This window comes from Sus scrofa, chromosome 2 (assembly GCF_054392235.1).
Source record: "Sus scrofa isolate SSC_HxYL_T2T_F1_AM1 chromosome 2, Sscrofa_HxYL_maternal_Yorkshire_Landrace_v2.0, whole genome shotgun sequence".
Taxonomy (NCBI): domain Eukaryota; kingdom Metazoa; phylum Chordata; class Mammalia; order Artiodactyla; family Suidae; genus Sus; species Sus scrofa.
In genome coordinates, this window is record NC_139384.1 from 50,639,267 (window position 1) to 50,652,058 (window position 12,792).

The 12,792-nt window shown below is 37.5% G+C and overlaps 1 protein-coding gene across 10 annotated transcripts in view; it reads right to left on the minus strand.

Moving 5' to 3' along the window:
• Positions 1-12,792, minus strand: part of USP47 (ubiquitin specific peptidase 47) — a 131,657-nt gene that overhangs the window by 13,960 nt on the left and 104,905 nt on the right. For 6 of the 10 annotated variants that reach the window (XM_021083316.2, XM_085012016.1, XM_021083315.2 and 3 more), the window contains 4 exons: positions 10,158-10,365; positions 7,693-7,808; positions 4,013-4,132; positions 1,135-1,912 (listed from right to left, as the gene is read on the minus strand). In XM_021083316.2, the coding sequence (XP_020938975.1) occupies positions 1,135-1,912; positions 4,013-4,132; positions 7,693-7,808; positions 10,158-10,365 (1,222 nt within the window). The remainder of the gene's footprint in view (positions 1-1,134; positions 1,913-4,012; positions 4,133-7,692; positions 7,809-10,157; positions 10,366-12,792) is intronic. The other 4 variants (XM_085012013.1, XM_085012018.1, XM_085012011.1 and 1 more) reach the window with 1 other exon arrangement.

The following is a 12,792-nucleotide window of genomic DNA, read 5'->3' on the forward strand; positions in this document are numbered from 1 at the left end:
AATTTATGTTAACCACGGACAAATTATGTGTTTTTACTACTGATTTCATAATTTCTATCACTTCCTTTTAAAAGACCCAATTTTGAGATTACAGGCATCATATAGCATTTAACTATTATAGTGGTTGTTTGTGTACTTTCTCCCCATGAGATGAAGCATAAGGCTACAATTTCAGTCATCTCTGAGGGCCTGGCACCTAGCATGGATTTAGGAAATAACAATAGTTGGATAAAGAGATAGATGAAGAGTAGGACTCTCCTCTAAAAGTAATGGGAAGCAAGTGCATTCAATTAGAAGCCTCTTGTAATGATTCCACCACTTACTAGCTATATATGTATATTTGGGCAAGTCACTCATCAGTTTTCCTACCAGTCAAGTGAGGATATCAATGTTTACTTTATTAATTTCAGAGAAACTTAAAGGGAGAACAAACAACTGTTTTGAAAGCTAAAATATAAAAATATAAGGGATAATATTTATATTTGCCTTCCAGACTAATGCAAGGTATCTAGGTTTTCAGCTATTTTTTAATACTAGAAGAAAGATTTTGAATCTTGAACCTGGTTGCCCTGCTAATTTCTGGTTTATATCTTGCCTGAAGCTTCCTTTAAGAAAACTTGAAGGAAAAAAAAAGATCCTTTCCTTTCTCCGACTTTCCCGGTTAGCTATGGCCCTTTTAGGGGGAGTGGGAAGGGTGCTGTCTGCTTTAGGTGATAGAAAAAGGGGAAGAGCTGCAAAAATAAAAATTTTTTCTGGGTACTGAACGTAAAATTTTCTAAAATGTCTAGCTTTTTTTTTAAGCACTGTTATCATAATTCTTTCCTTCTTTAAAAAAATTCTTAATTCTCTCTCCCCCCTTTTTAAAATCATTTCATTGGAGTTCTGACATCATTAGACCTGTATATAAGTCTAATGTACAGGTCTAAGAACACCATTCACTATCAACTGCAACAAAAATGAAAGCAAAGGCAACAGAAGATAATCCTATAATCCAGGAAGTTATAGGTAGTTGTAGGACAAAGTATCTGACTCTTAGCTGATTTTTAACTAAAAATTTAAATAAACTGATTAAAAAAAAACAAAAATAAAAACCCGAGGCTGTTTCAAGGAGCCTTCTTCTTATGAAGTACATACATTTATGTCCTTCCCCAGAACCTTCATCTGCAGCATAGGGCTCTGCTTTGAAATACATGTACTGTATTTCTCCCCTACTCTTGCCACTCTCATCATATTCACTGTCCGTTCCAGAGTCTTCTTCTGCTGTATCCCATGTCTCCTTTTTCCCTTCATTTGCTTTAGTTCTCCTACTACTTGTGATGCTATGAGAGTCAAGTCCATTTGCCAAAGGGATTTGGGCATTATCTGCATTGCACAAAGTATCACTGCTATGACTGGAGCTAAGAATATCACTGTCCACTGAACTTGTACTCCTGTCATTATTGACATCTGAGTCTGATCGTTCTTCAGATTGAAAATTTTCAGGATCAGAAGTTGGAATATGCTGTTCAAGTTCTCTATTATCCACGGATGCTGAAGAGTCCCTCTCATTGAGAGGTGATTCAATGTTTTCAAAGTCACTAGTCTCAGTACTTTTGCTGCTGTCCCCATTATCTCCCTCCTGCTGCTGCTGCAGCGACAAACTTTTTAGTTTTTCAGTGCTTTCTTCTAGAATAGCTTCCACAGACTTTAGGCTCCCGGCAGGTCCTTTGACTCTTTCACAGTCATCATCCACATTGCCAGAATCACCCCCAGCTTTCTGGTATGCTGTCCTTTTGGAATAAGATCCTGGGGATTGTTCAGGTAACAAAACAAATAATCTGATTGTATTTGCATGTCGATCCAGGAGTTTCCATAAATGAGAGTCTGTAAAGGCCATCTGGTGATCCACAGTCTCAGAACTTTCAACAAACACCTAAATTGTAAGTCAGAGAATTAACTTCATTAAATTAGGTGACATTCTCAATACATCATAGGAATAATAACACATCAATATAAGACAGTGCACAATAAGCTAGATAACTTGAGATGATGTTTCTAAAGGACACATCCATTGTTTCTGGAGGCTAAACAAAATAAATATTATATTTACATATCTTTGTAATTAGTCAAAAAATTGTTCTAAGACAGATGCCGTGTCCCCCCGCCCCCAACACACAAGTGCGTGCAGACATCTTATTTATTGGAATATGTGCAAAAACATCTCAGGAATGCGACACCAAAATCCAGATTATATATAATAATGTAATGGACAAACGACTTGATTCTATAGCAAATAAATTACAGATAGACAAAAAAAACACATAGTGGAATCTTCAGATTAAAATAGACTGGAGAGGTGTTCCCTGGTGGCCTAGCAGTTAAGGATCTGGCATTGTCACGGCTTGGGGTTCAGTTTCAATGCCTGGCTTGGGAATTTCCGCATGCCGTGAACGCAGCCAAAGAGAAATAATAATAAAATAAAACGGACTTGAGAGATATTATGGACATTGTTTGGATCCTGATTTGAACAAACAAATCTTATTGGAAAAAAATTTTAATATAATCAGGGAAATCTGAACACCAAGATACTGGTTGATATCTTGATAATGAGGCATTTTTGTTAATTTTTTAGGTGTATTAATGTAATTGGTTATGTTTTTTAAAAGTTCTTATCTTTTGAAAATATACATTCAGACTGTTTATAGATGAAATGACATGATACTGGGAATGTCTTTCAAAAAATCTGGGGGAAGCAGTGGTTAAATATACATGAAATGACTTGATAATTACAGAAGCTGGGTGATAGTACATACTCATTACACTATTCTCTGTATTTTTGTATAAGTCTGACATTTTCCATAATAAAGTCTTTTTAAAAAATGAAATGTGTATACACAAATATTGCAATTATGAAGAGTATTTTGAATTTTTTATAGCAAGATTATTATTCAATAAATGTTATAACTCAGGAGTTAGTTAACTATTTAAAGAAAAAAGTTGTAGCATTCCCATTCTTTACCCTAAAACAGTATTAGGGAGATTAGAGGATTTTAATCTTATACACACAAACACCACACAAAAGTATTAGAAGAAACTAGAGGTGAATAAAAATTACACATTAGAATTAAGAAAACAACACTAAAAAATGGTTAAAGGTGATAAAAGACCAAACTGCACTAAGATGAATGAGACTGGAAATGGCGATAAATAAAAAATGGCAAACAAGGAAATTTTGATGCAATTTATTCAGAGTAAACCAATGGCATTAGGAACAAAAACAGAAAAATGATAAGTGATGGAACACATAATGATATCAAAAGATGAAATAAAAAGATCAACATGCCAGGCCAGGGATCAGTGGTATCTCTGAAGCCCTGGGACACAGGTTTGATCCCCGACCTGGCACAGAGGGTTAAGGATCCGGCATTGCTGTAGCTGCAGTGTAGGTCAAAACTACAGCTCAGATCTGATCCCTGGCCTGGGAACTCCAAATGCTGTGGGGCACCCAAAAAAGAAAAAAAGAAAAAGAAAGATCGACATGAACTTTCTCTTTTCTTACGGAGATAAGTGAAGAGGCAAACGGAATAATGTTGGGCAAACTCAAGGTAATAATGTTCTCTATACTAGGCAAGCTTCAGACTTTCACCATGAAGTACTGCTTAATGAGAGAAGCTCATGAATGAATAAAATTCAGAGGACATAATCACTGACCAGAACTAGTCATGAAAGTGCCACTAAAGAGGAAGGACTAATCTGGGGATTGAAAAAAGGGGGAAAACACTCCAGATGGGGGTAGTGCATGAACAAGGCAAAGAGGAGAACCAGCAAGACTGATTCAGAGGAAAGAAAGAAGTGAGATCTGACCTTACTGCAAAGGAACGTAATTATTAGGAGGATGTGAAAATGTAAAAAGTAAAGTTCAGACAGACGGTGAATAGTTCTAGAGGCCAGACTTAGAATATTAAACATAATTTCATTTACTATTTGCTGCATAGAAAAAGAGCAAAAGCATTAAAAAAAAAAAAAGACATACCTTGTTACTTCTAAAAAACCCTTCAGCTTTCAGGGTTTTACTGGGCACAGTGAGAAGACGCAAATCATTGTAGCAGCGTTCCAGCACTATTCTCATTGTTTCAGCAGGTAAATGGATGGCCTATAATAATGAAAGTAATTTAATAAAAAAGTACTCTTTCAAGAATAACTCTGCTTGATTTGGAAATATGGGAAAGTAAGACATTGCTGAGTTCTTCTTAAAAATAGTAGGAAGAAGTGGAAATGTCCTGCATGTGGAAAACTCAGTAGCAGCCCAAAGGATGCTGTTTCCATGGAATGATAAACAGAAATGCAGAAGTGTGGGTGAACTTCCCGTCCTATAAACTAATTCAGACAATTAAAGGACTTGGGCTTTGTCTACATAATGCCAAATTACTGGTTACTGGTTACAGAGAGAGAATTTATCCTGTGTTGAAAATTATATTTCCTCCACATGGAACTGAAATAAAGTATTTGCAGCAAATTCCATAAACACAAAATAACTGGGAGTACGTCTAGGAAAACTTTTTGATAACCTGATAGACCTTTAACCCATAAAAACAGTTGTGTACCAAATTTTGCATATTAGTAATTCAGGGGGTTCATGGAGCCCTTGAAATACATCTATTATTTCCTGAATTAAGAATCTATGCCAACTACAATGGAAAAAATAAAAATCATTAAAAAAAAGATCTATGATATATGTAGTCAATCAATGTATGATTATCTGGTAACTGCTACAATGTTTTAACAAAAACCAACAACAATTAATTATCCATCTACTAAGCCAAAGCACATAGCTCAATTTAGCAAAGAATGTAATAATAAAATATTCACATTCAAACATATATCTAGAGTAGGGAGTTCCCGTCGTGGCGCAGTGGTTAACGAATCCGACTAGGAACCATGAGGTTGCGGGTTCCGTCCCTGCCCTTGCTCAGTGGGTTAACGATCCGGCGTTGCCGTGAGCTGTGGTGTAGGTTGCAGACACGGCTCGGATCCCGCGTTGCTGTGGTTCTGGCGTAGGCCGGTGGCTACAGCTCCGATTCGACCCCTAGCCTGGGAACCTCCATATGCCGCGGGAGCGGCCCAAGAAATAGCAAAAAAAAAAAAAAAAAAAAAAAAGACAAACATATATCTAGAGTAAACCAGAAGACAACTCTATTTCTAAGAATAGGCTTCTTTTTTAAAAAAATAATTTCTGAAAATATCTTCTGTATCTCCAATTGCCCTATATTCTCCCCCAGTGCATTAAAAAATCAAAAAACATGAAACATTTTCATAACTAATAAAAAAAATAATTGCTTGTTCTAACCCTTAAAAACGGCAGAAGGAAAATTAAGAGAAAAATAATCTTAGTAGAGGTTTACAAATTTTTAAAGAATCTATGGGAAAAAATATTAATTCCATTCATTAATTATGCTTTATATTAGGAGACCAAAGTATCACTTATAAATAAATGTATGTTCTGAAACTACTTTTAAAGGAACAATTTTTCACTAAAAATTCTATTTCTCCCAAACTCACAAAGTAAATGAGGTGATTTGATTACAAGGAAATTGAATAACTGATTCTTTGAGAGCTGATGTCAAATGAACATCTCTTTAACTTCTTAACTTTTGATAAGTTCTATATTCATGAATAGCTGTTAATACTTTTACTAAGTCAATTTTCTTCTGTGTACAATGAGATTAAATTAGTAGGTAAATTTTGAAGTTATTCTAAAATCCCATGTCCTTAATTCTTGCTGTCATTTTATAAATTTCTCATGATATGAGCAGATGAAAATAATTTTACAAAACATGACTTACTTGTTTTTCAGCTAATGATAACTAATTTTTAGGCAGCCTAGTTCTACTTTAAATACTATATTTTGGAGTTCCCCAGTGGTTCAATGGGTTAAGGATCCAGTGTTGTCACTGCTGTGGTGGTGCAGGTCTGAGTTCTGGCCTGGGAACTTTTACATGCTGCAGGCACGGCCCAAAACCAAACAAAAACCCACTGTATTTCTTTGGCATCCTGTTTTCTAGCTGTCTTTATTCTTTACAGACATATTTTTTCTGAACAAAATTATCAGCTTCATCAGTAGAGGAAATGCATATATTTCTTTTATGTTCTACTTCAGTGCTCATATTCTAGATTAAACACAGCAATTACACTAATGTTATGTTTTTATGAGCAATTTAATCATAAACTGTAACTTCATGATATAATTTGTTTCCTCCAATTACACTTTGGCGAAAGTATAGGAAGTCAGTTTTTCTAACATAAAAATAATTAAAAACTAACTTCTAGACAATACAATTTTTTTTTCACAAAAAGAGCCATTTTTTTTTTTTATTCACGTTCACAACAATCCTGTTAAAACAGATATGAAAAAGCCCCAGGTAGGATCAAAGACAAGACTACATAAAATGAATGACTGGAAACTAGACTCCTTGACTTATGATTACTGAACAATTTCCACCATAACAAGGAATCTTAACCTGGGGCTCAGGAACCCTCTAAAATTTTGCCTATGTTTATGTGCTCAATGTTCTATAGAGTACAGGACCCCTGAAAGGATAATAATCATGTTTCTGGGGTGGACTATTTTTGTCTAAGGAAATCTGAATGTTTTATCATCATATTTTTCCAGCTCAAAAATTCTGAATGAGCCTATGCTCTTTACCATTAACTCACATAATGTGGCCAATATTTAATTCATCACCTTCTCTGTCAAATCTGTTCCACCACCTTACTCTTCTACTTCTATTCATACATCACTCCTTTTCTGGCTACCCAAGTGTGAAACTCCTAAGGTCTTGTTGCTTCTGCCTTGCTCCAATGTTTACCAATCCCAAGGGCTGCCAATTCTATTTATATATTCATTCTTACAACTTCCACTTCTCTCATTTTTGGTAAGAGGTCTTCATCCAAATTACTCCAACGGTCTCATCTACGTCCTTGACTCCACCCTCAGACCATGGGGAACTCTAGTCTAGTGTTGCCAGAATTCCCACACTACAGCAGAGCTCTAATCATACCACCTGCTGTGGTCAGAAAAACCAACACCTGCTTTCTATTGCCTGCATTAAACATAGCCCAAACTTTTGTGTTTACATTTAAAAATCCTCCATGAAATAAAGTGAACTTTATTTCTAGGCACATATTTGATGATAATCCAGCCAAAAGCAAAAACAAACAAACAAACAAACAAAAAAAAAAAAGGAAAAAAGGAAAGAAAAGAAAGTGTAAAACAGCACACTTTTTGCTTTTTAGGGCTGCACTTGCAAATTCCCAGGCTAGGGGTCAAATCGGAGCTGCAACTGCCAGCCTATGCCACAGCCATGGCAATGCAGGATCCGAGCCACGTCTGTGACCTACACCACAGCTCAAGGCAACTCCAGATCCTTAATCTACTGAGAGAGGCCAGGGATCGAACCTGTAACCTCATGGCTCCTAATCAGATTCGTTTCCTCTGCGCCATGACGGGAACTCCTGCTTCATGCTTTCTTACCTGCACACAGGTCAGTCTGTTTCTTCCATTTGAAATGTCCTTCTCGGCTAACCATAATTGTCTCCTAGCTATAAATACTGGCTCTTTGAGGTAAATACTGGTCCCTATATCTTGCTCATAACTATCACACAGTGCTTTGCACACAGCAGGCACTTAGTCACTGACCAATTTTAAAAGCTTACCTTTGAAATAAGTTGTTTGAACTCTGTAACTGTTTGATTTAAGTAAGCTCGAACAGTGATAGGAGCAGCTACAGATTCTGCCTTTAGATCAACAACATGAACTTTCACCATCACTTCTGTCACATTTGAAAAACATAAAAACACAACTGAAGGTTATTTTTTCAAAGGTATTTCACATGAACAATGTGAATGTGTTTCTAACAGACGGCAACGATTTTTCTAATTATCAAGATGGTAAATGTATATGTTATGCATGTGTAATACATGTTAAAACTTCTATTTCACAATTTATAAACATATCTAAAGAAATAAAAAATGAAGCTAATAAAAAGTTCTTTTAGATCTCTTTAAAAATGAAAAGTCAAAATGTGATTTTTAAAAACACATGCTTTGTTTCCTTAAAAAAACTTAACATCACTGTCAAATTTATCAAGCATATTAAAAATACATATTCCAAGTTCCACAACAGAGACCAAAACCACAACACTTAAGTAAACATAAATAACCAGAGAATGCAAGACACATACTAAAGGGGACACAACAGCCCTACTTGCTTTTGACAACCTTCATTAAACAATTCAAGACCTTGTTCATAATCAAAGACTTTTCTTCAAAATAGTATCCTCCATATCCTATGGAAAATCCTATATCCTACAGAAAAGCTTTTGGTTTACATGTTTGTTTTCTGACTTAAATTCTTCATGTTACAATTTAAGGCCATCGTCTTCTCTTGTATTTTCAGGAGATTGTATATAACTAAACTTTCAGTCACCAGAAAAATAAATGATCTTCAAATACCGCATTTAGTAGACAGTTATTCTCGCTTAACTGTGTGACTATCTTCTATGTAGTTTATGTCAATCCTTCCTTTTTCTCCCATGTTACTAATCTAAATCTGACAAAATACCTGCTAAAGTCTTAATTCTTAATGATTAAGGAGATTATAAGTTTTACAATCCACAATGATATTTAGAGCACTCTTTTTAAAAAGTGATTTTATTTTTTTAAAGTGGTTTTATTGCTGACCCATGTTATACTTGTATAATTTTTGCCATCTAATTCAAAAATAATTTGTAAGAAAACGCTCCAAAGAGACTCTACAGATAGAGCAGAGTCTGACTGAAGGAGCCCTTGAAAGAGTACCACACTTAACATACTTTGGAAAGAGAAGCTGTCATTAAAAAAAGGAGATGTAGGAGTTCCCGTCATAATGCAGCGGAAACGAATCCAACTAGGAACCATGACATTGCAGGTTCGATCCCTGGCCTTGCTCAGTGGGTTAAGGATCTAGAGCTGTTGTGAGCTGTGGCATAGGCTGCAGACGTGGCTTGGATCCTGTGTTGCTGTGGCTGTGGCGTAGGCCAGCAGCTGTAGCTCCAATTTGACCCCTACCCTGGGAGCCTCCATATGCCACAGGTGCAACCCTAAAAAGCAAAAAAATAAAAATTAATTAATTAAAAAAGGAGATGTATAGGAGTCAGAGAAGAACTGAATTTGAAAGGGCAGAGGACTTTTTAAATCCGATTTTTAGGAATAAAAATCGAGAATGTAAGTCTGAACTCTGATTAATGCTAAGGAGCTAGGGTCAAGACAATAGTAAGAATTTTTTTTAGGCCACACCCACAGCATGTGGAAATTCTCGGGTCAAGGACCAAACCCATACCATAGCAGCAACCCTGGCCACTACAGTAACAACGTGGATCCTTAAGCTGCTGAGCCACATGGGAACTCCCAAAGTAAGAACTTTCAAAGTCATTCAAACATTTTTATTTTTCCCTATTTGTGACAGTTTATACACAGTGATTACCAGAAAACTTTGGGCACTGGAAAAAAACAACTGTCTTGAGGGATTAGTTGGGATAAAGCTAGGGCCATGATATTTGGCTTTCGAGAAAAGTCTCAAAGGAAAAAAAAAAAAACCCAAGACACAGAGAAATGTGGTAAACTTAATGAAACCAGAAAAAGCAGAAATCCCTAGGACCTGTAAAAATGGAGACGATGGAGAAAAATGAAAAATGCTGTCAGTGATGGGGTATGAAATCATGTCTTCAAGGAAACCCTGAAAGAGACTCTACTTCTGAGACTTTGTGAGAATATTTCTTTTGGACCAGAGTCCTCTTTATAAAATGAGGGAGGTATAAGTATAGGTAGGGCCAGGATCAGGGCCAGACTCAGAGACAGAAGCATAGGTAGAGGCAGGAAGGGAGGATGATTCAGTACTGGAGAGATAAATCCCACTGAAGACTGTAAGCTACAAGTTTTGTTGTTTGTTTCTTAAATTTTGTATATAGTTTTTTGAAAGTAATATAAAATTCCAAGTCTGTTGCTGGCTGCTTCCTGACCTTTCAAAATTATTCTACAATTTAAAAATATATAAAAAATTAAAAATAATTTATATAAACAAAAAACTTTTCTTATGAAAATTTTAAGTCCATGACAACTCAAAATACCATAAAATTTCTTACCTCCAGGTTTATAGGACTGGAAAACTTGATCAGGTCTTCTTGTCTCCAACAACAGATCAAACATGTATGTTGACTTGACTCCACCTAGTAAAAGTCCCATTGGTGTATCTTCTTCTCCTTCATATGATCTTTCAAGATAATCATGAAACTCATCATACTTAACAAGGCGACAGCAATCCATGGGTATTACCTCTTCTAAATCCATCATCTAAAACAATATGACACCCAAGAAAAGAGAAAAAATTGTATAGTATTTCAGCCTGATGTGTAACTGTATCACCAATAGGTCTTAACAAACAATAAAATCCATTTATTGGAGTTCCCATCGTGGCGCAGTGGTTAGCGAATTCGACTAGGAACCATGAGGTTGAGGGTTCGATCCCTGGCCTTGCTCAGTGGGTTAAGGATCTCGCGTTGCCGTGAGCTGTGGTGTAGGTCCCAGACGCAGCTGGGATCCTGCGTTGCTGTGGCTCTGGTGTAGGCTGGCGGCTATAGCTCCAATTAGACCCCTAGCTTGGGAACCTCCATATGCTGCGGGAGCGGCACAAGAAACGGCAAAAAGACAAAAAAAAAAAAAAAAATCCATTTATTTATGGTTTGCATCAATGCTCACAGGAATGACTTAAGTGTTATTTTAAAATAACCATATTTCATTATTCCTCAAATTATACAAGCTATGCACTAACATACTTTAAAGACATTTTTGGTTTTTAAAAAGGTTAAATAACATTCTAAACTTTAAATGTACTCAAAATTAATACATTTTAAGTTATTGCTCTATAACCACTAAGCTGGAAACCTGAGGGGAAAACAATCAACTATAACACACATCTTCTGTTATCTTATTCTAATTTGGAGAAAAATAGGTAACTCGTGTATCTAGTATCAATCTCCATAAGCACAGGAAGACAGCATGCCTTGCAGAGCTACCACAAAGGCCACAGCCTCTATGCCTCCCAATGCTACCTGTTCCTCCTTGAACCATTCCTTTTATTTTCAGCCTCCAGATTACTAACAGCTCCGGATATAGAAATTTCTATAAAAAACTTTTCCTCTAGGAGTTCCCTTGTGGCTCAGTGGGTTTAGGATCCGGCATTGTCACTGCTGAGGCTTCAGTTGCTGCTGTAGCATGGGCTTGATCCTGGCCCAGGAACTTCCACATGTTGTGAGTGCAGCAAAAAAAAAAAAAAATCCCTCTCATCAATTTCACTAGTAGATGGCACACTCTGCATGCAACATATCTTAAGTGCGAACTGAATCTACTGGAGAAACATAGTAGGGTTGCTTAGAAGCATATAATACTCATGTAAGGTTTGAAATGATGACTTCAAATTACCTAAGCCTTGGTATGTTCCCACTGACCTCTACCCTTCCCATTCTCATTTCCCCAGAAATGGAGCTTTAGTTTTGTTACAGAAAATTGACTTATTTCTTTCTTCAATTTGACACTTTACATTTGTGAACTTAAGCTTCCTATTGCTTTTTAAATGGCCACACCCATGGCATATGGAAGTTCCTGAGCCAGGGACCAAAGTCACACCTGTGGTAACAACGGATTCTTTAATCCATTGAGCAGGAATGGGGATCGAACTTGTGCCTCTACAGCAATCCAAGCCACTGAAATTGGATTCTTAGCCCACTGTGCCACAGCAGTATAACTCCTTATACCTCCTATTTTTAAGACAACATTCTTTTCTTCCTACATTAAAAACTGATGGAAAATAGGGTGGGATCAAGATGGCAGAGAAATAAGATGTGGCACTCACCTTATCCAACAAACACATTAAAAAAAAACCTTCAACATGTAGAATGATTGGGACCAGAGGTCTGGCAGAAGACCTTAAACCTCCAAAAAGGGCAAGAAACCCTCCACAAAACTGAGCAGAACAAAGGGGAAAAAAAGAGAGGGAAGAGAAAAAAAAAAGAATCAGGACAGAGCCAGCATTCATGAGAGGGAGCTATGAAAGAGGAAAAGAACCTGCACCCTGGGAGGCCACGGTCCTGCAGGGGGAAACTCAAAGCCTTAGAGAAAAGTGCAGCAGCCAAACTCAGGAGGACAAAGCACAAAGAGAGCCACACAGACTGTTGGTACCACTACCCTCAGACACCACAGCCTGAGACACTCAGGCAGGCTCTAGGCACTGACACTCAGGCTTCAGAGGTCGGTTCCAGGGAGAGGACTAGGGCTGGCTGTGTGGAGAGAGCCTAAGGGGCTAAGGACTGGTGCACCATAGCTAAGGGAGCATAGGAGGAGAAGCAAAGTGCCATTGTTGGGGAGGGCAAGGGAAGGAGGGGTGGGACTGCCATAGGATTATTTTTCTCTGAGCACATGTGGGCTCTCAGGTGGTGAGGCACCTTTTGTGTGTGTAGTGGGGGGCAAACCACTGCAGGCATCTCAGGCTCCAGAGGTGGCAAGGCTCGCCACTAATAGGGGTCTATAAACAGGCACAACCTATGGCCCTGGTCACCTCTGGGGTTACCACTGAGGAGGGCACTGCAACTGAGCACCACGTGTTGCGCTCACAACCCTGGGAATGCACACGCCCTGCTGTTGCAACTACCACCTACAACTCCCTGAGGGTCACTGCCACTTCTCAGGGCCCAGTGGGTTAAGGATCTGGTGTTGTCACTGCTG